The following is a 27,512-nucleotide window of genomic DNA, read 5'->3' on the forward strand; positions in this document are numbered from 1 at the left end:
TCACAAGCAGTAAAAAGAACACTGCATTTGTGGCAAGTTCAATTTGTTTTCTGTACTTAGACAGCAAAAAGTAAAATAATGCAGCCACCACGTCTAAGGACAGGTATGCTGCAATATAATACATTTTTATTTAGATTTACTTAAAAGGCATGGTAAACATTCCTACCTTCTTCTTGTGTTGTTCACCCACATAAAATGTGCATTGATCATATAGTTTCATGGTGTAATTTTTTGATGTGTACACATAACTTCGAGTAGAGGAAATCTTCACTTTCGTTTCAGCACTTTGTATTGAAACATGAGGCATGCGGCATAGCATTGCATAGGTTAATGCATGACCTCTGTCTGTAGTGTGAGAACTGCCTCTTCCTATTAAGAAACTACATATCCCATAATCTCTGGTTCACTAAGCCTAGTCCTGGTGCAGGTGGGAGCTACACAGTAACTAGATCTGAAACAGACACCACCAGGCAGAGTATTTAAAAACAGAATGCTCATTAATGTTAGCACTCCTACATTTGTGATGCAACACATAGGGGATGGGGAGTCATGTAATGGAAGCTTTGTGACCCAAAAAAGGGAATTGTCCTGTCCCTTTGATGTACAGGGACCAGATAGCTGAAGCAATACATGGACATAGGGTTGTTGATCACAAACTGCAGCCACAATATGTGAGCCCATCATTACAAGGTAAGGCAAAATACAGCACTGGGAATATAACCACACTAAACAACAAAAACATTTGAAAGTGTACAATGTCTTTAGGGAGAAAAATGAAGCTCAACTTCTCCATTTTTGTAAATGTTACCATATCCACCAGGGATGTGGAAGTTCAATGGTCACTTTGACACTCACAGAGATTTACTAAAACTGGTACACACAGAATCTGGTGCAGCTGTGAAAAGTAATCAATCAGTTTCCAGTTTTTTTTGTCAAAGCTTAATTGAACAAGCTGAAGTTAGAAGTTAAGTGGTTACTATGCACAGCTACACCAGATTCTGTGTGCATTGGTTTTAGTAAATCTCCCCTATTGTTTACCTCTGAGGATATGAAAATAATGGAAATTGATGCACATGTTATAGAAGTTTAACTATAGATGCTATCAGCCTAAAATGGTACTGTAAAGTGTATGTAAGCCCAAGAACAAGAAAATATTTTGGAGCTTTGCTAACCATGTCATTATTTTAGTTGTGCTAATGCTTGACCATGAATTGCATTGCTGCCACTCTCATTTGACTAACTGATGGTTTTTGCCACTAAATATAGTGATCATGAGAAGCAATCATCAGCACATATTCGCTTTCTATAGATGCAGAATAAACTCATTAATAATAAAGATGTAGGTAAATACTAGATATCAAAACAGCTTCACTTGCCTCTCCAAACATCAAGAAAAATTGCATAAATATAGTATACATACTCCACAAATTCAAGAAATCCAAAACACTATATTCAAAATGCTTTTTTAAGCCAATAACTCAAGGTAAATGCTTAGAACCTCCCCTCAAAATTAAAATCAATTAAAAAGAAGAAAAAGTTATGAAGCCAAGTGACCTGTCAAGGTTTTTCTGATATACAATTATAATTATCATATGAATTCTAAAGAAAATATGCAAAATAACCTTCTGGTGAACCACAGGTGTACCGATTTTAAAACTAAAAAAACACTGAGAGTCTGCTGTATGGAAAGTTTGCATAAACCCTCCTAGATTGTAAGCTCCATGGAGCAGGCCCACTAATCCCTCTTGTATTGAACTGTACTATTACTGTACTGTCTCCCTCCATAATATAATGCGCTGAGCAAACTGTCGGCGCTATATAAGTCCCGTATAATATTAAAAAAGAAAAACCGTGGGGCCCCATACAGCCAACTTGACACCCCCCCCACACACACATTTTACTATACTTCAGTTATGAATTAACACAGCAAGTGATCAGTACCAATCACTCAATGTGTTCATTCAGGAAAGGAAGGGGCTGGTAAATGTGATATTTACTGGAACCTTCCCCCACTCTCCATCTATTGTCCTAGTGCCTGGGAAGGAAAGGAGGGTAGCTGGAAGCACTGTGGGCGTGGGGGCGCCTGGGCAGCAGGTGGAAACATATGATGTACAAGTAGGGTGATGAGGGGCAATTACTGGAACTGATCCCCTGTATGGATCTCTCTGCAGCAGCTGAACGACGATGGGAAGGAGAGAAGGCAGCTTTCAGCTGCTGCCTAAAGAGCCAAACAGGGGATCAGTTGCAGTAATCGCCCCTCCGCTGTTCTGATCACCCTCCCTGGCCACATCCGATTCACCCAGCTGCTTGGGGCCCCCTGCTGGTCTTGGCCCCCTGCAGAAGGATTGGTAGTACCCCCTTATCCATGGCCCTGGTTGCAAGGACACAGTGTACAATTGATCTTAATTGTCCTCAAACACCACCTGCATAAAGGGAAATTCTTTCTAAAGTGAAACTAATTCAGACAATATAAATGCTGTTTATGCAAGGAAATAGCAAACTCACCAGTTTTATGGTTGAGGAAAACAATTTCTGACTCAATATTTATCCAGCTGACTAGAAACAACACCTTCTCCAATGAGAAATACTAGCAACTGAAGAACAAATTGAAAACCATTACCAAACTACAGCTTTCTGGAATCTTTCTACAAGGACTTAAATATAAAGAAAAGTTAATTCTAGGGTGAATTGACTGTATTTCACTATTATGAAAAAAAAATAATTCAAACCTCATGGACCCTATTGCAAGTCATAGCTTTAAAATATATTAGAACACTTTTCATTTTATATATGGTATATACAGCCCTGGCAAAAAGTTTTGAGAATGACACAAATATTAATTTTCACAAAGTCTATTGCCTCGGTTTTTATGATGGCAATTTGCATATACTCCAGAATGTTATGAAGAGTGATCAGATGAATTGCTATTAATTGCAAAGTCCACTTGTACCATGAAAATGAAGTTAATGCCCCCAAAAAAACATTTCCACTGCATTTCAGCCCTACCACAAAAGGACCAGCTGACATCATGTCAGTGATTCTCTCGTTAACACAGGTGTCAGTGTTGAGGAGGACAAGGCTGGAGATCACTCTGTCATGCTGACTGAGTTAGAATAACAAACTGGAATCTTTAATAGGATGGTGGTGCTTGAAATCCTTACCTGCAAGGAAACACGTGCAGTCATCATTACTATGCACAAAAAGGGATTCACAGGCAAGGATATTGCTGCTAATAAGATTGCATCTATATCAACCATTTATCGGATCATCAAGAACTTCAAGAAGAGAGGTTCAATTGTGAAGAAGGCTTCAGGGCACCCAAGAAAGTCCACAAGCACCACAAACACCAGGACCCTCTCCTAAAGTTGATTCTGCTGAAGGATCAAGGCACCACAAGTGCAGAGCGTAATCAGGAATGGCAGCAGACAGGTGTGAGTGCATCTGTACACATAGTGAGGTGGACACTTTTGGAGGATGGCCTGGTGTCAAGAAGGGAATCAAAGAATCCACTTCTCTCCAGGAAAAATATCAGGGACAGACTGATATTCTACAAAAATGGACAGGGATTGGACTGCAGAGGACTGGGGTAAAGTAATTTTCTTTGATGAAATCCCTTTTTGATTGCTTGGGGAACCCAGAAAAGGTGAGCACAACCATCAGTCCTGTGTCATGCCAACAGTAAAGTATCCTGAGACCATTCATGTGTGGGGTTGTTTCTCAGCCAAGGGAGTGGGCTCACTCACAATTTTGCCTAAGAACACAGCCATGAATAAAGAATGGTACAAAAACATCCTCCGAGAGCACCTTTTTCCAACCATCCAAGAACAGTTTGATGACAAACAATGCCTTTTCCAGCATGATGGAGCATCTTGCCAAAAGTGATAACTAAGTGGCTTGGGGAGCAAAACATCAAAGTTTTGGGTCCATGGCCAGGAAACTCCCTAGACCTTAATCCCATTGAGAACTTGTGGTCAGTCCTCAAGAGGCGGGTGAACAAAAAAAACTCCCCACAAATTCTGACAAACTCCAAGCATTGATTATGTAAGAATGGGCTGCTATTAGTCAAGATGTGGCCCAGAAGTTGACTGACAACATGCCAGGAGCGAATTGCAGAGGTCTTGAAAAAGAAGGGTCAAAAGTGCAAATATTGACTCTTTGCATAAACCTAATGTAATTGTCAATAAAAGCCTTTGACACTTATGAAATACTTGTAATTATACTTCAGTATACCATAGTAACATCTGACAAAAAGATCTAAAAACACTGAAACAGCAGACTTTGTGAAAATTTATATTTGTGTCATTCTCAAAACATTTGGCCACGGCTGTGTAAGACATCATTGTATCCAAAAGGATGCAATTACAAAGAGATATAATATCATGTACAAGTATTATCATAATAATGAAAGTTATATTTTATAATAAATGGGATGAGAAAATGAGGTATTATGCAGACACCCTTAAAGAGATCTTCACCCTGTAAACAAAAATTTAAAAGTCAGCAGCTACAAATACTGTGGGCACTGACTGTGACTCCCAGCGGCTTCACAGTTGGCTTTTCACTGCACATGCATGAGCTGCACTGTGTCCCATGAATGGCTCCATTGTCTCCTGGGACCTGTGATGTCTGGGGGGGGGGGGCCTTGGCAAATACTTTCCCTTTTGAGTGAAGTTTTGCTTTAAAGAATATTAGTACTTGACATGGATCACTGGATAAGATCACACACTTTCAGCCAGTGTTACATCATTAAGATGATAATATAATTAGGATTAATATTACAAATCATATTAAAATATGTGATAAGTAAAATGATATATTTAGATCAATCTAGCAATAAAACTATTATATCCCCTATAAGACTAACTTGAATAAAATCTAATTTTATTCCCAGCATAGCCATTTCTAGCAGGCATGCACCGAAAAGTTTCAGCCGAAAACACCCCTATCGGCTGTTGGGCGATATGAAAATAAGCACAGATACAGGTGCCAAAAATAACCCCGCCCCCTTACCACTGCCATCCCTTACCCCTGCCTGCTGCTGCTGCTACCCACTGCTGTTCGGTAGTTCTCAGCCTTACCTGAGAAACCACCGAATGATCCCGGAGCTGGGCATAGAGATAAGTGAAGGAAAGATGGCCTCCACTCATCTCTATGCCCTTGGAGGACCGGAGCAATGTCACTTCCGGTTCCGGAGCCTTGTAAATAAAGCCATTTTTTTTAAAGCACTAGTTCAATGCTTTTTTGATCTAATGCTTTACATTGTAAAGGAGAGATGTGGAATCTTATTGACCCAATAGCTCTCCATAAAGAGGACCTATCACTAATTATTTCTATCACAAGGGATGCATGCATTGCTTGTGATAGGAATAAAAGTGATTACAATTTTTTTTTAAAGGGACATTTAAAAAAAAATAATAATAATAATAAAAAAAGTAAGTGTCCTCATCCCCCGTGTTCGCATGTAGTGGTGAACGCATACGTAGGTTACGCCCACATATGTAAACGGTGTTGAAACCACACATGTGAGGTATCAGCACAAATGTCAGAGCAAGAGCAATAATTCTAACACTAGACCTCCTCTGTAACTTTACACTGGTAACCTGTAGAAACTTGTAAAGCATCACCCATGGAGATTTTGAAGTACCATAGTTTGATGCCATTCCACGAGCGTGCACAATTTTAAAGCATGACATGTTGGGTATCTATTTACTCAGCATAACATCATTTTTCATATTTTACAAATTAATGGGGTATATATTGTGTTTTTTTTAATCATTAAAGTGTAATTTTTCGCAAAAAATTGATTTTGAAAAATATACAATATTTTCGGCCGTGCATCTTGAATTTTTGGTTTTGGTTTTGGCACTAGAATTTTCATTTCGGTGCACCACTAATGTCTAGTCTTAGAGTGCCATCTGGTGGGCAAGTGAAACCACTGACTGTGCAAACAAGTAATTAATGGGTAATATTACTCGATAGATAAGGGAATTTTTGGGGACAAAAAAGGAAATTCAGAGAGAAAAGAGATTTATCTTGATCTCTTCAGTTTCATCCTCCTTAATCTGCATCTTTGATTATCATCATTATTCTCATCATTATCCCAAATCGTGGAACCATGTGTTCAGGTGCAATTCATGTTAATGGCACCTGAAAACATTTCAGTTCTGCTGCGGCTGCGATTGTCGCACTATAAATCACACTGCAAACTTCATCGCACAATGTGTGTCACCCAAAAGAAGTTCCTGAACTTCTTTTGGGTGACATGTCACGTGATGCGGTTTTCCACTACTGCCGTGCGATTTATCACTCAACAATCGCTGCAGAACCGCATCGCATTTTGAGGTCCCATTAACATGAATGGCACCTGAACATGTGGTTCTGTGATTTGAGATGATGATGAGGATAATGCCAACAATCAAAGATGCTGATTAAGGAGGAACATGCATTTCTGTGATTTGTCATTTTAGCAGAGCGTTTTGAAATCACATACAGAAACGCAGAATTTAAAATACCCTAGTGTGAACAGCACCTGAAGGTCCTACTGGAAAAGTGTGTTTAATTCAACACTAATCTCTTTCTGGATAACGTATAATTTGATAATCATTTTGAAAAATTCCATCTTACTCCTGAATATAACTTACCTAGATATATTTCCTTATTGTGTGCTAGATTTTAACATTACCTGCCACTCACGTTATTACAATTCCCTAGGAAATAAATAATTAAATCCAAGCTGTATCATCACAGCCTGTAGATAAACTTGGCCCCTTTATTCTTTAGCAGAGGAAGCAAAGGGTGTGATAAGCGTGGATCTAGTTGTTTGCTAGATTAGTTTGATTATTGGTTGTGATACCTACAAGTGAACAGTAAGTTATTCAATTTATGCTATTAATGGGAATTTCGTTTTATCCCTAAATAAGTCATGATTTGCATTGTGGAATATGAATTTTGTGTGTCTATGTCATGCTATGAATCCTGTTGCTATACGTGAATGTTAATGACTTAATTGTTAAATAAACTTACATTGTCTGTACTTTCACACAATTTTACTGTGTTAAAAAAAAATTTACATAGAGCATGAATTCAGGAAATAATTACATAGGTCAGCTGAGTTATATTTAATAATTTATTCTATATTGGAGGCAACCGTCATATATTGACCGCTTAAATAATCAGTATCGCTGACTTAATGAATCATTCAAATTTCCTGACAGACCCTGAATTTACAAAATAACCACCTTTTTAGGATGGTACAAATAGTAAAGAATAACTAAAGACCAAAGGTAGTCACATTCGCATTGAGGATACCTTGCAGAGCTTGCATCTAAATAAGACTATTAACAGCTTGGACATGACTAATCCTTACATGCCTTTGGGACTCTGATTCATACTATGAGATGGTGGAAGTATTAACACCTTGATGACAATATGATGTCTGTTGGTCTCACAGTGCAACTGTGATCTTTCATGGAGAGACAATATGATGTTTGGAGAGGAACCTAATGTTCTTTTGATATGTAGTATTTAATAGTCTTATGTTTGGAGTCAAGGTGCTCTCCTTTTCCTTTTTACTCTTTAAGGGTTATATTTCCAGTGTTTCCCTTTATTTATAAGTAATATAAATACGTTCTGTACATAATACATAAAAAAATTATAATAATAAATTGTAACTATATAGATGTTTATTTAATTATGGTATTTAATTATTTAACCAGGAGTGGGGACAGGGAGAATATTATAATATGGCAACCTGGAGGCCTTCTGTACACAGTTGGTGTATAGAACTTCCCCAGAAATTTAATATTCTGCTTCTGTGGTTGTCTAACTGATTTTCCCTGAAGTTTGCACTAAGACATACAATATGTCAGATTTTAGGCAGCCTCTGCAAAAAATATCATCTCCCAAATGCTTAATTACTTCAAGGGATGCAGACCCTACACCTTTCCACATTAGAACATTGCAAGTGCATCACCTAATTAATTATGAAAAAGTCATACCTATTCAGATTCACTCTGCACTCAACAAACAGCAATTTCTTCAGAGCAGAAACAGGAAGGAATTTGTAAAAAGCTTGTTAACCCCCCCCTGGCGGTATTCCCGAGTGTAGCTCGGGGTTAATTATCAGTGCCAAAAGTGGTAACCCCGAGCTACACTCGGGATTACCCTGCAGCATTGCTCCGGTATCCCTGTTTCACTTACCTTGTCCTTCGCTCCCGTGATGTCCCCCCTGCAGCGTCCCGGGCCATCTCCTCCGGCAGATACCAGCATCCGTCTTCCGGGGTCCGGTCCCTGCAAGCGTCGGGACGCACGGGACGTACGGGGGCCGGAAATCGGCGGGAAATTTTAAAATTTTAAAAAGTGACATTCACGAACTGCACTAAAATCACATAGTAAAACATTACTGTTTCAAAGCATTTCACATACATTTTGTCCCTAGTGCTTTGTCCTGTGCCCTGCCTGCATTTTTACTGTTCTTTCTGCCTGGAAAATGAGAAACGTCCATGGCATCCAAGAAGCGTCTCTTTACGTCAAAAGTGGTTTTAGACCAGCTAGAGAACAGCGATAGTAAATCAGAACCACTTGCAGAATTGAGTGATAATGATTTGTGGGGAAATTGGTCATCAGCCACTGAAACCGATTTTGCAACTAAGGTCAGTGATGTGCGAACTATGAGCTATGAACTATGAGCTATATTTCAAATTTCAGTGCTTTCGGTTTGATTATATTATTGAATTAAATTTATTATTATTATTTATGATTATTTATTATATTATAATTTATGATTTTGTGTTTCAAATTTTATCATACCCGGGATGTTTACTAGACTCTTGTTCGGACAGATTTCAGTGAGTTATTCCTAAAAATTGCAGGCCTACAATAAAAAAACAACATATTTCTATGCAAAAAAATGTACCATTTTGAACACAGAAATATTGACATAATCATACCGCCAGGGAGGTTAAAAGCCCTGCAATGTTCATTGATCAGCCAAATGGGATTGTTTTTTTCTCAACAAAAGTGGAGTTACTCTTTAAAGTGACCCTCTTGTGTCATAACAGGGGAAATGGTGGTCAGCAGGAGGAATTAGTGACAGCTGTAGGGTACCCAAGGAGTTCAACTTCTGGAAGTGTTGGTTCCTGTGGATCCTGAAATCCCTGTTGACTTTACATGAGTACAGCAGTCTTAGGCAGCAGGAAAGATATAATTCGAAACTCTTCTTTTACAGATATGACTTTGCCATGTGATATAGCGGCAGGGCCCCTTTAGGGAAAAAACCCTCAAAAAAACCCATACCCCTACTTTTTCAGTAAAGGTTTAATATTGTTGTAGATCCATTGGAAAAAGGGCTAATATACATAGATACTATTTAAATACTGTATATCTAGAGTAAAGGAAAATACACTTTATCAATAAAACACCCTTTATTTTTTAGCAGGCAATATGTTTCCAATGAATCTTCTTGTACTATAGTGTCATAGTGAGGTTTTTATCCTTTTTGTGTTTGGTAGCATGCTATTGCAACAAATGTTTTTTTTCATCCTTTTCCAGTTATTCTGTGATCAAAAGGGTTAAGCCTCATATTTCATAAAAATGCAAACATTATTACATTATGAATGCAGTACAGTGCCCATAAATGCATAAAAGCACATTGCATCACTAGAATACTAATATATTTGCACTGACAAGCAAAGAAAATTTTACAACTTGCGTGCCTAAGCTATAAAAATGTCCAGCATTTATTATGTCTTATAATATTGCCATTTATTTTAAAAATAAGGAGATGTGAGAACATTTTCCTACCTTAACCGTTCCTCTTCTTTCTTTCTGAGGCTGAAGTCTCGCTGGACAACCTGAAGGACATGTTCTGCTTCATCCTCGGTCAGACCAGAAAGATCCAGTTTCCTTCCCATGTCTTTCTTGATTCTAAAAGCAATTAAAAGAAGCTGTAAATCACGTAGATTCCTCCATCACTTCCCCACCTGGAAAGGCACTAAACGTTTCTGCTAATTATAGGCATTATAAATATTTCACATGAGGTATATGCACAATAAAAGCCATTAGCATCTGTAAAAAAAATACTTTAATGGTTACTCTCTGTTTGTGAGAATCTAATTTACAAGATAACATGCATGTATTTTACCTTGTATAATAAAAAATAAATTCCTAGCAATACAACATAACCATGCATAAAGCAATGTGTGATAGTAACATGCTCACACCTTATCTGCTACCATCAGTCAGAGTATTGTAACATTAGTCATTGATCAGAGCAGAAAAAAAGTAGAATGGAATGATGTTTTTACGCTAACATTTGGTTGTCATCCGTAGGCACTTGTGGACAGAACACCATGGCAACAAGAAGACAAATTGTACTATTTCAGAATGACATAATTTGTATTTCAAATGTATGTACAGGTATGCAGGAAAAAATGGTAATGAATGCTATTTACAAAGCTTGTTATCTCATTCCCATATGAAATCAGATCGGACTTGCTGGTGTTTTCAAGTTTTTAAACTTGAGTCTGTTATAAGAAAATCATGGTATTATAATTCAAAGGAAATCACCTATAGTAATGTAACACATCAAAGTGATCTAAAAACGTAAAGTTTTTACCTTCATGCATCATGTGAAGTGCACCCCCACCCCCCCCTTTCCCCTCCAAATACTCACCTGAGCCTAATCTTGGTTCAGCGATGTTCATGGGGAAAATCAGCTTTCATGAGTCTCTTCCTCCTCATTGGCTGAGACGCCGCAGCGGGAGTCATTGGCAATCACAGTCTGTGAGGAGGGAGCAGGGATGGGACAAAGTCCCACGCTGCTGTGTCTTATGGGCTCAGAGAGCAGGGCTCAGGGATGAGCACATACCAGTGCCCTCCTAACAAGCGGCTTGCTATGGGGCAATGTTCAGTGGGAAGGAGCCAGAATAGCCAGCGGGAGACCTGAGAAGAGGTGAATCGTGGCTGCTCTGTACAAAACCACTGCACAGAGCAGGTAAGTATGACATGTTTAATATTGAAAAAAATGAGGCTTTGGTATCACTTTAAAGCTGCTATTTAGCTTAAAAAACATTTTTTCTCTACAGCTTTAGCTACATTACTCATGTGCTTCCAAGCAATCTGTTTCTGCTGTTCTGGCTCAGTAACTAATCCAAAATGTTCTGGAAGCCCTTGCCATTGCATTGTATACATATAATATAGTAAAAAAAAACTGTTTAAAATATTATAAGTTAAAGGAGTAAATATAAATTATGAATACTATTATAGTTTACCTTTAAAGTGAATTGAACACCAGACTGAGGGCAGAAAAGGTGTAAAACAAGTCCTCCCTGATCTATATAGCTGCAGACACAGTGAAAAAAGTAATTCTCAAAGTTCACTGCAGAGACACTGACATATTTTGTTTATGCCAGATCAGTTTATTCCGCTCCTCCCTCCAAAATCCTGAGAAAAGATGCTTCTGCATTGTGCTAGAGAATTTGGGATCCTCAGCTTTCTCAGTATCTTGCCAAAAGACCTGCTTCACCCTAGTGGGCAGAAGCCAGGGTGTAAAGTAAGTAAATTTTTTTTTATAAAACAATAAGCTATTGTGCTTCTCCCTCTTATGTCCAACAGCTTCGCCCCCCGCACCACAGAAAACACCCGTGCACTAGACTAAATGAGCAGCTGCCACTTAATAACAAATTAAAGTTATGTAACCCAGTTCCTTCTAAATAACAAAACAAAAAAAAGAACAGAGGTGCTATCCTATGTGCAATATATATCAAGACCAATCAACTCCTAATATATTATAATCAAATGACATTGAAAATGAATAAAGGTGTAAGAAAAGTCAATAAAAAATCACCCAGTGTTATAGTAGTGCAAAAAAAAAAAAAGAAGAAAAGTCCCATTAATATCTAAACATTTCATTAAACATTGGTAACTTCAGGTCTTCTCCAATTAAATTGTTCCACAACAAAGTGCTCAGTGCCACCATATCCCTCTAGGACACTCACTCACCAAAATTATATGCCTCACATTCTCATGATCGGCATATAAAGCATGTTGTTATAATTATTCCATTATTATATGTGCTAAAGTGTATTTATCACAAAAGTGTATTTATAACCAAAACTTTTTTTTCATTTGGATTGTGTGGGGAAGAGGAAGAATTCATATCTGATTGTATCCACCCTCTCTTTTTGTCTTGGTGATCATTGTCATTGAAAAAGAATGTTATGGGAAATTGAAAATTTTACTGTTGTAACTGGAACAGAAGGTAAAGGTAATCAGAAAGTGAGGGTAATCGCCCAAAGGAGACACTAAGTGTGAATTTCCCCTCAATTTGCAAAATTTCTCTAACTTCCTGTTGAATTTTCAAAACAGGAAGTTAAATGCAATTTCTCTTTTAAGATACAGACAATGGTGAAAAAAAGTACTAAAAAGAACTAAAAGTAGTTTTAACCAATCCTTGTTTTATCCAAAACTTAAAAACAAAGCAACAACTTTAAATACACTTTACAAATGCTTGCTTTGTCCAACATATTTGTTACCGGGCCATTTGTTTCCCTTTTGTGGGAGATCTAAGTTCAATTAGTACATTAACCTAGCTCAGCCAAGTTCTCATTCTATGGATGGTATATCCCTGAGAAGTAGCATCCTAGAAAGAAATTATAAACGTAATATCTCTCATGCTCTTCTCCTGTAGATTCCCTACAAAAAGTATGAATTCTGTTGTATCAGCTCTGCCAGTAAAAAATCTAGCGGCAAGCTAAAGCATTTCTGTTTTTCACCTTGTTAACAAGAAATCTTTGCATTACAGATGCAATGTGTGACATAACCTTCTAGCATCTTTTACGGTTTCCATATTCATTCGGTACTTCTACTAACAAGTTCCTTGCCATAACTAGATGCTGCTTGGTGTCACAAAATGGCTATTTTTTAATGCTTTATATAAGATACACTGGATGCTGTTTTTAAGTGCTCAAATATTTTTTCATCTGTCTTCTTTCAGTTTTCTTTTGGATACCAGAGTAGCTTGGACAAGTGTGCTGATAATGTTTGTTGAGCTAAAAAACATTGTTAGGAGGACAGGCTGTACTTTTTGAAGTGTGTGATTTGAATGTTCCAGTGTAGCCTTTCTCAACTTTAATTTTTTCATTAAAAATAAAAGAACACTGGATACTGGTTTTAATTGCTCAATTATTTTTTATCTGCCTTCTTTCAACTTTTTTATTGGATAGCGGAGTAGATTCTGTGCTGACAATGCTTGCTGAGCTGAAAAATGCTGTTGGAGACACAGGCCAGGCTACGCTTTTTTAAGTATCTAGTTTGAATGTTCCAGTGTAGACTTTCAATTTTTCATCAGAAATAAAGGAATTCAGGACTTATGATATATTGGGTAACTTATATTTGTTTAAATCGATCTACAGTGTGACCACTAACCAGCTTCTATATATTGTCATAACTTTTCTTTTACTTTGTGCGCTTTCATTATGTGTGTTTGATACATCATTATAATCAATGGCAGATTGGTGTTATGTATGTACCTACATTTATTGTGATGTAGAAATTTAACATTTGATTCTATTGAAGGCAGATATGTTATTTCTGTATCTGAAAGATCTTTGCTGATGAACTCATGTAGGAAAAAAAAATTGTAACGCAAGATTGTTTTACAGCTTCGTTCCTCTTTTTTTCCACTTGCAGATCGCTTCATATTTGTCATTGCCAGGATGTTTGTGAAGACATAAATATCTCATTACTGATTAAAACTATGGTGTAATTTTTCTATTTTTCACATAATGAAAAATAGGCAAAAAAAACCCTGAATTATCCATAAACTATACAAATTTTGTGTGAACATAGGAGACAGGATTAAAGAGATAATCAGATCTAGATAGGGGTTGGCATCCTTGTTCAAGGAGGCGACCATATGGTCTCAACTCATCAGAAAACTTTCATGGACTTCTGTAGAAAGCACATTAACTTTCAGATCCTCATCAGGACAATAACTGGAGGATAGAAGATGCCTTAGTTGACCCCACACTGCATGGTGCTAGAACATAAATATGAAGAGTCCTGTAGCAGGAAAGCACCTCCTAAACACACAATGACTTTTACTGTGCATCATGTCACATAAAGAGCTAGACAGATGCTCAAAGAAAATATAGAGAGACAACACAGGACTGGCTGAAATGTGTGCATAGAGAGTACATGTCTCAAAATGACCTGAGTCAATATATCATGCTGTGTCCTTTTCTGATTCAAGATTGGATGCAGTATATCCCATATTTTCAGGAGGGAGGGAGGGACTCATGGCAGCTGCACTGCCTTCCATTGCATCCTGAGCCTATGGGTGCTGTGGAATGTGACAGGAAGTGCTGACTAAGAGAGAAATGGCTCCTCCCATGCACTCTTGGCCAGTGCTGTCCAGCTAAATCTGCTATGCAGCATCAGAAAAGCCATAATTCTTCGCCCAGAGCAGAGTAGGCTCAAGTTTTATTTAATCATACTTCTTTAAGTCCCTACCTCTGCAATTTGGCCACAACCACCATTCAGCTAATTGCATTAGGTACTAACACCATCCTTGCTCTGCCTGTTTTTGACCCAAACAAAGGTGGCAACCCTAAATCAGAGTACAAACTGTTATTGTACTTGGAAGCACAATGTAGAATGATATAGATAGTAAAATATATTGATACCTTCTAACTTTTAAGTGCAGATTGCAGAAAATGTAGTGTTGGCAAAACTGTGGTTTGACGCTAAAGAAGGATAGAGCTAATTGCAGTCAATATAAACTATCAAAATGGCCTTTTTTTGATTAAAAGAATATGAACTTTATTATCCCAGATTTACCAAACATTGCAATTTCATGTCTAGATCTGCTGAGTGAAAGGACACAGTCAGCTATAGTGTAAGGGACCGCCCGGCGGTACTACTAGCACTCCACTGAATAGGCGTCCCCAGCGCACGGAATCTAAGTCCCAGGGTGCTTGTTCACCAGGGCCCCTGATGGTGGGGATGGACTTGGAGCTCCCTGAGACCAGGTCGTGACTACTGGGTGCGCCCGTCAGTGGTAGTAGTATGCGCAAGGGGCTCCCACGGGGAAGAGTCTGATGTGAGGAGGTCGGAAGACCCCACTGCAAGGGATGGATGGATGAGCAAGGTCAGACGGGCCGGGTCGGTAACAGAGAGGACGGCAAGGTACAAGGCAGCGGGCATAGAATGGTCGGGTCACACGCCAGGTCAGCAACAGCAGGTCAAATATAGGGGGCAATAGGGGGCATCCAGGAGAGAGGTCAGGCAAAGCAAGGGTCAGAGCAGGAGAAAGCAGCAAGGTCAGGTTCAATCCGGGTCAAAACTTACAAGGGGTAGAGGATCACAAGTTCACAGGATGCAGGGAAGACCAGAAGGCACTGAATGACAGCTCAGGGCCATTTAAATATCCCGCCCTGCGCTGCCATTGGTGCCCAGCGGGCGGCCGCGGCTTCTACTGCGCATGCGCGAACCCGAACGCCGCGGCCGGCCCGGACCTAGTGCCCGTGTCCCTGCACAGGGCGGTGCACTGCGCCTGCGCCGGGACCATCGCGGCAGGGATCGAGGAGATCCCTGACATGGCCCCCCCCCTACGGGCAGCCTCCGGATGCCCACCCGATCTCTCCACCACGGGTGATCGCGAAAAAACCTCCGGACAAGTCTGGGTGCATGGACATTATGGGCTGGTTCCCAGGAATTGTCCTCAGGGCCATAGCCCTTCCATTTGATAAGGAATTGGGTCTGGCCTCCCCTCCTTCGACACTTCAGGATTGTTTCAACCTCAAACTCTTCTTCTCCCTCGACCGTTACCGCTTCCGGGGGTCTAGATTCCCGGTCAGGGAAGGCATCTGGGACCACTGGCTTCAGCAGGGACACATGGAAGACCGGGTGGATCTTGAGCGTGTCAGGGAGGACGAGTTCGTAGGCTACTTCGTTAACCATCCGTTTAATGCAGAAGGGGCCTATAAATTTGGGTCCCAATTTCTTTGACGGGCAAAGCATCTTTAAATTGGACATCGCCAGCCAAACCTTCTCCCCAGGCCGCAATACCAGATCTCCTCTCCGTTTCCTGTTGAATGCTTTCCTGTAGTCTTCCTGGGCCCGACTGATGGCCTCTTGAAGCTTCTTATTGTTCGCAGCGAAGAACGTTACCACATCTTGTGTTGCTGGTACTGGGCATTCCGAAACCAAATCCGGGAGGAAGACTGGGTGAAAGCCATAGTTGGCAAAGAACGGGGACTGCCCTGTTGCTGAGTGGCGGGCGTTGTTATACGCAAATTCCGCTAGAGGTAGAAGTGGCAGCCAGTCATCTTGAGTAAACGAAGTATAGCATCTTAAGTATTGCTCTAAGGTCTGATTGGTCCTTTCGGTTTGACCGTTAGTTTGAGGGTGGAACGCAGAGGAGAGAGATAATTTGATGTCCAGGGCTTTGCACAGTGCTCTCCAGAATCTAGACGTGAACTGGACCCCTCGGTCTGAGACAATGTCTTCGGGGACCCCATGCAACCTGACTACCTCACGAATGAAGACTCGCGTGGTCTCGGCCGCCGAGGGGGTTTTCTTCAACGGGATGAAGTGGGCCATCTTGGACAAGCGGTCCACGACCACCAGGATTGCCGTGTGGTCTCGGGATGGCGGAAGCTCGACTATAAAGTCTAATGAGATCTTTTGCCAAGGTCGTTCAGGAATAGGTAAGGGTCGCAGCAGACCCCAAACCTTGTTTCTTGATGGCTTGTTCTTCTGGCAGGTGACACAGGACCTTACATAGCCCTTACAATCCTTAGCCATGTCTGGCCACCAGAATGAGCGTCGGAGAAGTTCCAGGGTCTTTTCTGGGCCAAAGTGCCCCGCCATCGGGTGGTCGTGGCAATGCCCCAAGACCAGGGTTCGGGCTTCTTCCGGCACCACAATTCAATCTTCCCTCCATAGGAGTCCCCCCTTGTTCTGGAGCGGCCCTCCGCCTGGGGTAGAGAAGTTTGTGGATGCCTCCATTAGCCTGGAACGAAGGTCCGACTGAAGGACCAAGAAGTTACCCGAGGACAGGATGGTGTCGGGTACTGGGATCTCCTTGGCGTCTTCGTACATCCGTGATAACGCATCCGGCTTAGTGTTCTTTGATCCTGGCCGGTACGTAATGTGGAAGTTGAATCTTGAAAAGAATAGTGCCCATCTCGCCTGTCGCGGGCGTAGACGCTTGGCGGTTCTCAGATACTCTAAGTTCTTGTGGTCAGTAAATATTAAGATGGGGTGCACCGCACCTTCCAGCAGGTACCTCCATTCCTCTAACGCCGTTTTGATCGCTAGTAGCTCTCGATCACCGATATCATAGTTCCTCTCTGCTGGGGTAAGCTTCCGTAAGAAGAACGCTACAGGGTGGAGCAGTTCCTTGGTGCCTTTTCGTTGGGAGAGGATGGAGCCTACCGCATTCTCCGATGCATCTACCTCCAAGATAAAGGGCAGGGCGGCGTCTGGGTGACCCAAAATGGGTGCCGAAGTGAACAGCTTCTTCAAGGCTTTGAAAGCTCCCTGCGCTTCTGGTGTCCATCTGAATCGGGTTCCCAGCTTGGTTAGCTGAGTAATGGGGGAGACCAGACCCGAGAAGTTCTTGATGAACTTCCGGTAAAAATTTGCAAAGCCGATGAATCGTTGGACGCCTTTCCTGTCTGTGGGTTCAGGCCAATCCAGTATTGCAGCGACCTTCTGGGGATCCATCGCGACCCCCGCGGTGGAGATAATCAGGCCCAAGAAGGCAATGCTGGATTGTTGAAAACAACATTTCTCTGCCTTGGCGTACAACCCATGCTGCCGCAACCGCCCCAATACTTTTGCTACATGTATTCTGTGTTCCCCCAAAGACGGGGAGAAAATCAGAATGTCGTCTAAATAAACGATCACAAAGACATCCAGAAAGTCCCTAAAAATATCATTCACAAAGTGTTGAAAAGTGGCCGGAGCATTGCACAACCCGAACGGCATGACCAGATATTCAAAATGACCGAAGCGGGTGCGGAAGGCCGTCTTCCACTCGTCCCCCTCCCTTATGCGAATCAAGTTGTACGCCCCCCTCAGATCCAGCTTGGTAAAAACCACTGCTGACTTTAAACTTTGGAACAGCTCTGGTACTAACGGTAGTGGGTAACGGTTTTTTATCGTGACCCTGTTCAATTCCCTGTAATCGATACACGGCCTTAAGGTTTTGTCTTTCTTTTCAACAAAGAAGATTCCCGCCCCCGCCGGTGAAGTGGAGTGGCGGATGAACCCCTTCTGGAGGCTATCCTCGATATATTCCTTTAGGGCCCCCAATTCGGGCTCTGAAAGGGGGAAGATTCGCCCAAAAGGAATTTCTGAGCCGGGTAACAGGTCAATGGGACAGTCATAAGGGCGGTGGGGGGGTAGAGTATCGGCTCCCCGTTTGCTGAACACATCTAGAAACCCATGGTAGACTGCAGGGATTACTTGTTTTAATTCAGCTTCCCCCTCAGAGCACAGGAGGATTTGGGGGGCCCCCGGGCCCGACGTGCGGCAGTATACCCGACAGTATGGGGAAGGGAACGTGATTACTCCGGTCTCCCAGTCAATCTGGGGGTTATGGGCCCGTAACCATGGGAGCCCCAGAATGACTGGGAAGAGGGGTGAAGCTATAGCATCCAGGCGGAGGAGTTCCTGGTGCTGGCCGGCAATGACAGTGGTGATGGAGGGGGTTTCCTGGTTCACTACCCCCGATTTTATTCGGGAACCGTCGGCCAAATAAATATTGAACCCCTTCTGTTTCAATAGGAGAGGAATACCCTGCTGGTGAGCAAAATTAATATCCAAGAAGCAGCTGCATGCCCCAGAGTCAATTATGGCCGATACTTCCACGGTCCTTTCTGGAAGCTGAAAGGAAAGGGGTACCACTAAGTATTGGGATGGACCAACATTGCCAATGGATAAGGAAGAAGAGGTGCACTTACTCAGTTTCTGCAGGCAGGAACGTGCCATATGACCAGCTTCGCCACAATAGAGGCACAGGTTCTGGGATCGTCTGCGCAGATGTTCCTCTATGGATAGTTTAGGCCGTGCCAGGCCGAGTTACATGTGTTCGGGGTTATCTCCAGGTGGCCGGTTTTGGATGATTGGCCTAGGTGTTTGACTGGGACCTTGAAATGATCCCCAGGGGTTTCCATGACCCTGGCCGGACCTCTCAAACCTGCGTTCCCGCAGTCTACGGTCAATTTTAATGGTCAGTGCTATTAAGTCCTCTAAAGTCTCAGGTACCTCCACCCGGGCGAGCTCATCTTTCAGGCCTTCTGATAGGCCTATACGGAACTGATGCAGGAGTGCGAACTCGTTCCAGCGAGTATCCCCCATCCACCGCCTAAACTCAGATGCGTACTCCTCCGCCGCTCGGCGGCCTTGCCGGAGCGTGTACAGAGTAGCTTCAGCAGAAGCTGCCCGCTGCGGGTCATCATAAAGGATGGCCATTGCATCAAAAAAACTGTCAACCGAACTGAGGTGAGGGTCATTTTTTCCCCGTAATCGATGGGCCCAGTCTTGGGGTTCACCCTGCAGGAGGGAGATGACGAACCCCACCTTCACGGATTCAGTCACGAAGGTTCGGGGTTGTAGCTCAAAATAGAGGAGGCAGGACTCGCGGAATGATCTGAAGCGTGTGCGGTCCCCGTGGAAACGTTCCGGTAAGGGTACTCGGGGGTCGGCCGCCGGGAGTGGTGCGGATGCCCCAGACACCAGCACAGGGGCTGCTACGGCTGGAGGTGCGGGGACCGCGGCCTGTGGGACGGGAACGGATATAGTGCAGGTCTGGAATTGGGTTTCAATCTGCTGACATCTATCCTGCAGGGCCGATACGGCCTGTGTCAAATTAGACAGGTGCCTGCAGATCTCCTCAAGCGGCGAGGGACCTCCTCTAGACTCAGTCATGGCCTTCTGGTACTGTAAGGGACCGCCCGGCGGTACTACTAGCACTCCACTGAATAGGCGTCCCCAGCGCACGGAATCTAAGTCCCAGGGTGCTTGTTCACCAGGGCCCCTGATGGTGGGGATGGACTTGGAGCTCCCTGAGACCAGGTCGTGACTACTGGGTGCGCCCGTCAGTGGTAGTAGTATGCGCAAGGGGCTCCCACGGGGAAGAGTCTGATGTGAGGAGGTCGGAAGACCCCACTGCAAGGGATGGATGGATGGATGAGCAAGGTCAGACGGGCCGGGTCGGTAACAGAGAGGACGGCAAGGTACAAGGCAGCGGGCATAGAATGGTCGGGTCACACGCCAGGTCAGCAACAGCAGGTCAAATCCAATAGGGGGCATCCAGGAGAGAGGTCAGGCAAAGCAAGGGTCAGAGCAGGAGAAAGCAGCAAGGTCAGGTTCAATCCGGGTCAAAACTTACAAGGGGTAGAAGATCACAGGTTCACAGGATGCAGGGAAGACCAGAAGGCACTGAATGACAGCTCAGGGCCATTTAAATATCCCGCCCTGCGCTGCCATTGGTGCCCAGCGGGCGGCCGCGGCTTCTACTGCGCATGCGCGAACTCGAACGCCGCGGCCGGCCCGGACCTAGTGCCCGTGTCCCTGCACAGGGCGGTGCACTGCGCCTGCGCCGGGACCATCGCGGCAGGGATCGAGGAGATCCCTGACATATAGTTCCTGTAGTAATATGCATGGGTTACTCCATGCACATTGTTCTGAAAGGGTCCTTACCCTAGTTTATATGGTGCCAATAGCTATTTATTAGACAGGAGCTAATGACTTGAGGAATGGCTACTGACTTGAAGAATGGCTACTGATAAACCTGACACTTGAAGTGCAGGAGACCAATAAACAGGTGACTGTGGTCAATACAGAGATAATAATCTACAAGGTTCACAAAAATCTATCTCCAGGTATATTCTAAGCTCAAGTGTGTGTTTATTTTGCTCTGTGCCCATTTGCAATCTAACAGAAACAATGGGGTTGTGAATGATGAAAGCACAATACTGGCAGTGAAGGAAATGGCTACCTGTCCTGGACAGGATATTCTGGTGATCAGGGGACTTCACCTGTTTTGGCCAAACCTGCTCACTGGGATTCGTCCAATTCAGGTATACAACATATCCGCTAAGTAATTAAACATATTATTTTTAGGTATAAGTACACTTAAACACAAGAAAACAAGAAAAAGTACAATATTATTTTTTTTGTTTCAAAAACTGTGTTAGACTGTTAAAAAAATCATGGTCATCAAATTCGAATCTTACAACACTTGTAGTTTTAATACTAAGGAAGAAAAATAAAACCTGCTACCCAACAACTGTAGCTAATTTTGCCTATGGTCAAAAAAGTCCTGCCTAACTATACAAATGGCCAATCAAATTCCGAGATCAAAATATTTCTAAACTTTCCTTTAGTAATTGTAGCTGTAGTGATCATTGGCTCCAAGAACAAAATCCAGTACCTTTATAAATGGCATTATTATTATTATTGATTTTATTATTACTTCCTCAGGTAGTGAGATTGTACAGCTTATCCACTCTTACTGTAAAACCCCTTCCTAAGCTAATAGTAAACTCCACTTTCAGCAATATGCAATGGACTTGTCTGTTGTCCAGTTCTTGTTAGAGATAGTTAACTTGCCAAGTCTCATAGCTGACATTTGATATTTTTCTACATATTCAAGCTCAACGTTACCTTTGTTATGTTTTGGATAAAGCAGGAAAGTGCCAGTGATCAAAGCAGAAGTGAGGATAAATGTCTGTCTGCAGGAGTGCTGCTGATGTTGGGTAACTACATATCATTGCTGGTATCATGAATTCACAGATGTACTGCTCTATTTTGAATGAGAAGATGCTACCATCACTCCATGTGCTTGGTCGTCGTGCACTTTTCCAATATGACAACGATCCAAAACACACATCTAAAGCCACTGTTATATTTCTGAAGAAGAACAGGGTGAAAGTGATTCAGTGGCCAAGCTTGTCTCCTGCTCTGAACCCAATCCAACACCTATGGGGAATTCTGCAGAGACAAGTAGACCATCACACTCCATCCAGCATCCTGGCTCTAAAAGAGGTCGTTCTTGAAGAATGGAAAAAGATATATGTTGCAATATGTCACCAATTTTTTCATTCCATGCCTAGAAGACTTGGTGCTGTCCTTACAAATCATAGAGGTCATACAAAATGCTAGATGTAGTAGTTTTTTGTTGTGGAGTGTATTCATTTTTGCATCAACTTATTTGCGTAAAACTGAAGATTTTGTAATCCAAGTTATATTATTACCTTACTTTTATGTAATGAGCTAAACAGATATTCTATAAAACTCAGTTTTGTCAAAATTTTGGAAATTGTTCTTGTGTTCATTGAGATATTTATTAAAATCTTATTTTTCAGAAGTGGTGTACTCATTTATGCTGAGCACTGTAGCTGTATGTGAACTAAGGTTGATGGTTAGGAAATGTATACCTGAGGATATGTATTGAATAAACTCATGGAATATATGTATGTAATGGAGCAGCATTCAAGGTGTACATATTGGCTTTTAAAAAATGTTTTATATACAGTACATTTAAGGTACAATAAAGAAAAATTGATTTTGAGCACTTTATTTATTTTGTTAGTAAGTGTAATACCTATAAAGTCTCAAATTTGCTATTTTATCTTGGTCTGGTAAGATTGCTTTAAATCTATTCTATCTGTTGCTGGACAACCACGAGTGATGACATTTATGATAACTGTTATCACTCTTATAACTGTGTCCAGTACCAGATTATACCACTTCACAGTAACCCAATCCTATAAGTATTGTGACTGTGGAAAAACAATGTTAGAAGGATACATTATTTGATCCTTTTACTCTGTAATCATTTGGTTTTTCCACATTCACTATATTCATAGAGCTGGGTTACCGTAAAATTGTATATTATGGTACACTGCACACATCTCTGTACTAGATCATTGTTTCTGAAACTTTGCCTCAAATATAACTTTCTATTCTTTTCTGTACTCTGTGCTGTACATTCCCAACTTCACACCACCCCATCTATACTCTGTGCTGTACATTCCCTATTCTGCACACCCTCATCCTGTACTCTGAGCTGTACGTTCCCTATTGCATTGCACACTGTCCCATCTATGCAAAGCACTGTGCTTTCCTTATTCTGCACAGCTTCATTCTGTACACTGTGCTGTACATTCCCTAGTTTGCACAGCTACATTCTGTACGCTGGGCTGTACACTGCCTATTCTTCAGCATGCCTGTTGCTGTACATTGTCTATTCCACTCTGCTCCATCTATGCACAGTGCTGTGCTTTCCCTATTCTGCACATCCTCATTCTGTAAGCCGTGCTGTACGTTGCCTATTCCACACTGCCCTATCTATACACTGCACTGTACATTACCTATTCTACAAAACCTCATTCTGTATGCTGTGCTGTACATTCCCTTTTCCACACCACCCCAACTATACACTGCAGTGTACATTTCCTATTCTGCACAGTCACATTCTGAAAGCTGCGCTGTACCTTCCCTATTCTAGACCACCCATCTATACATTGTGCTGTACATTCTCTATTCTGCACAGCCTCATTCTGTATGCTGTGCTGTATATTGCCAATTCCACACCTCCCCAACTATACACTGTGTTGTACATTCCCTATTCTACACAGCCTCATTCTGTATGTTGTGTTGTACATTGTCCATTCCACGTTGCCCTATCTATATACTGCGCTATACATTCCCTATTCTGCACAAACTCATTCTGTAAGCCGGGATGGGCATTTCCTATTCCAGACCACCCCATCTATACACTGTGTTGTACATTACTAGTCCTGCACAGCATAATTCTGTATGCTGTGCTGGTCATTGTTTATGCCTCAACACCCCAACTATACACTGCACTGTACATTCCCTATTCTGCACAGCCTCATTCAGTACGTTGTGCTGTACATTTCCTATTCCACATCGTCTCATTATATACTAAGCAAGTCATCTCGGACTCATTTAACTACACCACTTTCAGCCACGCCTATTTTTTATCTCAGTGCAAACCACTTTCTGCCACAGCACACCTCATTTTATTTTTGTCCTGAAAGGGGGTCCAAATTATGATTCTTGTACACAAGTCCACTACATTCAGAAATTCCCATGCATGTACACATATTTTATGTATCTTAATATTTTAAATCTTACTGCACCTATTTCTTATTAAGGCAAATATCAACCAAAAAACATGTATTTACATTTTCTTTTTTGCTATGTTTTAGAAGCTCTATACTCAAATTTCCTGTTCTTAGTTTACAAACTTTTAAAGCCTTTTGAGATTTAGTTTAACATCATTACCCATTTGTTTTCAGCTGTAAACCTTGCTAACTTGATTTCTTTTTTGCAAGTTTTATAACATCCCTAATATTTCATTAATGTGATCTCAGTACCATCATCCTGTAGGGATTTAAATGCTTTCCTTTCATGCTTTATCATAACTAAAACTTTACTGTTCAGCTATGTTTCTTTCCTTTTATTCATATAAATGTTATTCCCATAGAGGATGTACTTGTTAGAGTTCATTTTTTTAAATGTCCCAATTGGCTTTGGTGTGTTTCTTCAACAGTGCACATTCTCAATCTACAAGATTAATGCTTGCCAGACAGTTCAAATGATGTTCATTTTGATGATAGAATCATATCTTTCAGAAATTGGCCACATTAAAGTAGCAGTTTAATCAATCAATTTCATAATATTAACTATTTATCCTTGTGGAAAGTCCAGTGAAATTCAACCATTGTTTTTCTTGAAACAATTGAGTCTGTGATTAGTCGGTTATCTTTATGTGTACAGTCAGTATAAAAATTATTCTGAGTTGCTTAAAATGGATCTTAAAACTTTTCTTTTTTAGTTTTTTAGTTGAAGCACCTTTGGCAGCAACTACAGCCTCAAGTCTTTTTGAGTATGACTCAGCAAGTTTTTCACACCTGGATTGGAGGATTTTCTGTCATTCTTCTTTACAAACCCTTTCAAGCTTAGGTTCGATGGAGATCGTTGGAGGACAGCCATTTTCAGGTCTCTCCAGAGATGTTCAATAGGGTTCAAGTCAGGGCTCTTGCTGTGCCACTATAGGACATTCACAGAGTTTCCCTAAGCCTCTCTTTTGTTGTTTTGGCTGTGTGCTTAGGATCGTTGTCATGTTGGAAGGTGAACCTTCAGCCCAGTCTGAGGTCCTGAGCACTGTGGAACAGGTTTTCATTGAGGATATCCATTCACCTTTCTCTTAACCCTGATAAGTCTCCCAGTCCCTGCTGCTGAAAACACCCCCACAGCATGATGCTGCCAACACCATGCTTCACGAATGGTCTTGGCAGGTGATGATCGGTGTTTGGTTTCCTTCAGACATAACATTTAGAACTGAGGCCAAACAGTTCAATCTTGGTTTTATCCGACCAGATAATCTTTCTCAGTCTGAGAGTTCACTGTCTGATGTTCTTCATTGCAAACTTCAAATGGGCTTTCATGTATTTTCATTGAGGACAGGCTTCCATCTAGCCCAGGGGTAGGCAACCTGCGGCTCTCCAGCTGTTGCAGGACTACAAGTTCCATCATGCCTCTGCAAGTCATAGCTGTAACTGTCAGTTTTGTAATGTTGCAGTGCCTCATGGGAAATGTAGTTCCACAACAGCTAGAGAGCCGCAGGTTGCCTACCCCTGGTCTAGCCACTCTGCCATAAAGCCCAGATTGGTGGAGGGCTGCATGGATGGTTGGCCTTCTGGAACATTGTCTCATCTCCACGTAGGATCTATAGAGCTCAATCAGAGTTACCATTGGTCTCTTGGTCACCTCTCTTACTAAGGCCCTTCTACCCTGAGAATTATGGATGTCACTGTGTTCTTGAGAACCTTCAGTGCAGCAGAAAGGTTTGTGTAGCCTTCCCCAGATCTGTGTCTTGCATTAATCCTATCTGTTAACTCTGCAGGCTGTTCCCTTGACCTCTTGGCTTTTGCCCTGATACAGTATGCATTGTCAGCTGTGAGGCCTTTTATAGAGAGGTGCGTGCCTTTCCAAATCACATCCAATGAATTTAATCTACCACAGTTGGACTCCAATCAAGGTGTAAAAACTTCTCAGCAACAGTCAAGAGAAATGGGAGGCGCCTGAACTAAATTTCAAGTGTTGTTGCAAAGGGTCTGCATACTTATGCCAATGTGATATTTCAGTTTTTCCTTTTTTGTATATTTGCAAACATTTCTAAAATTCTATTTTCACTTTGTCATTATGGGGAACTGAGTATAGATTAAGAAGAAAAAAGAATTTAAACAACTGTAGTATCAGTCTGCAACATAACACAATTGAAAAAAGTGAAGGGGGTCCAAATACTTTATGAATGCACTGTATATATTTTATATATTTATTTAAACTTTTCTCTTCTAAAATTATTTCTCAAAAAGATTCCCCATTCTAAATATTTTAGAATACCACCTTAAAGCAGTATGAAACCCAAAACTATATTGCAGCTTACCCATTGGATCTGGTGTCTGCATTAGTTTTAGTTTCTTAGTTCTGCTTTTCACCTGGTGATCTGGCCAGTAACACACCTACTAAATTAGAGTGCCCCCACTTTGCCTGAAGGAGCAACAGACAGCAGCATTGTCAGTCTGGGGGGAGGGTTAGATGTACAGCATCCCTCTCAGTGGCAAATGGTTTGTCCTGACACTTGAACCTGCTACTTTTGAAGGAGAGTTTGTTCTGTTGAATACGTGATAGAATTAAATAATGAAATGCCACAAAAAGTGTCCATAGAAGAATCAAAGTAAAGTGTCTCTCTATTGAAGACTCCTCTTCTCATAGACAGTTCCAATCCACAAGTAAAAGTGGTCAATGCGGTTCTACAACTTTGCTGCCAAACAATGTGCCACCAATAAAGAAAGATCCACCACCTCCACCACTATACAAAAGGGCCTCTTACCAGAGCAGTTGGACCATAATATTATAAATGGTCATACTGCACTCAATATATAATATGCAGCTCCAGCTCCATTGCAGCTGATCCATAAGGCCCGTAGCAAGTGTCATCAGCAGGTAAAAATAAAGACCCAGCCGATGTGAAGTATGTTAAAAAACTTCTTATTTATTTAACAACTATCCCACATGCACGCATAGGTGTAATTGAAATAGACAGAAACTTCCATAAAATCATACAAATATGGCAAGCTGATGGCTCCAGTGCATGGAATGCCAAGAACAGCCAACATACACACAGAGCGGTGTTACTAAGCGATGCTGTCACAGATTCCATGCACCAAAGCCATCAACTTGCCCAATTGGGCAATATTTTGTGGGGCCACCATTATTTAACAGCACTGCCTTAACCCTCTTGGGCAGTTCACCAGAGCTTCACAGGTTGCAACTGGAGTCCTCTTCCACTTCCCCATGATGTTTTCAAGGAGTTGGTGGATGTTAGAGACCTTGCACTCCTTCACCTTCCATTTGAGGATGCCCCACAGATGCTCAATAGGGTTTAGGTCTGGAGACATGCT

The 27,512-nt window shown here is 41.7% G+C and overlaps 1 protein-coding gene across 1 annotated transcript in view; it reads right to left on the bottom strand.

Moving 5' to 3' along the window:
• MYRIP (myosin VIIA and Rab interacting protein) overlaps window positions 1–27,512 on the bottom strand; it is a 609,431-nt gene that overhangs the window by 484,837 nt on the left and 97,082 nt on the right. The window contains 1 exon segment of the mRNA XM_089672529.1: window positions 9,802–9,924. Coding sequence (XP_089528655.1) covers window positions 9,802–9,911 — 110 coding nt within the window. The 5' untranslated portion in view covers window positions 9,912–9,924.

This window comes from Staurois parvus, unplaced genomic scaffold, assembly GCF_062004578.1.
Source record: "Staurois parvus isolate SC_StPar_1 unplaced genomic scaffold, SC_StPar_1.0 ptg000130l, whole genome shotgun sequence".
NCBI lineage: Eukaryota > Metazoa > Chordata > Amphibia > Anura > Ranidae > Staurois > Staurois parvus.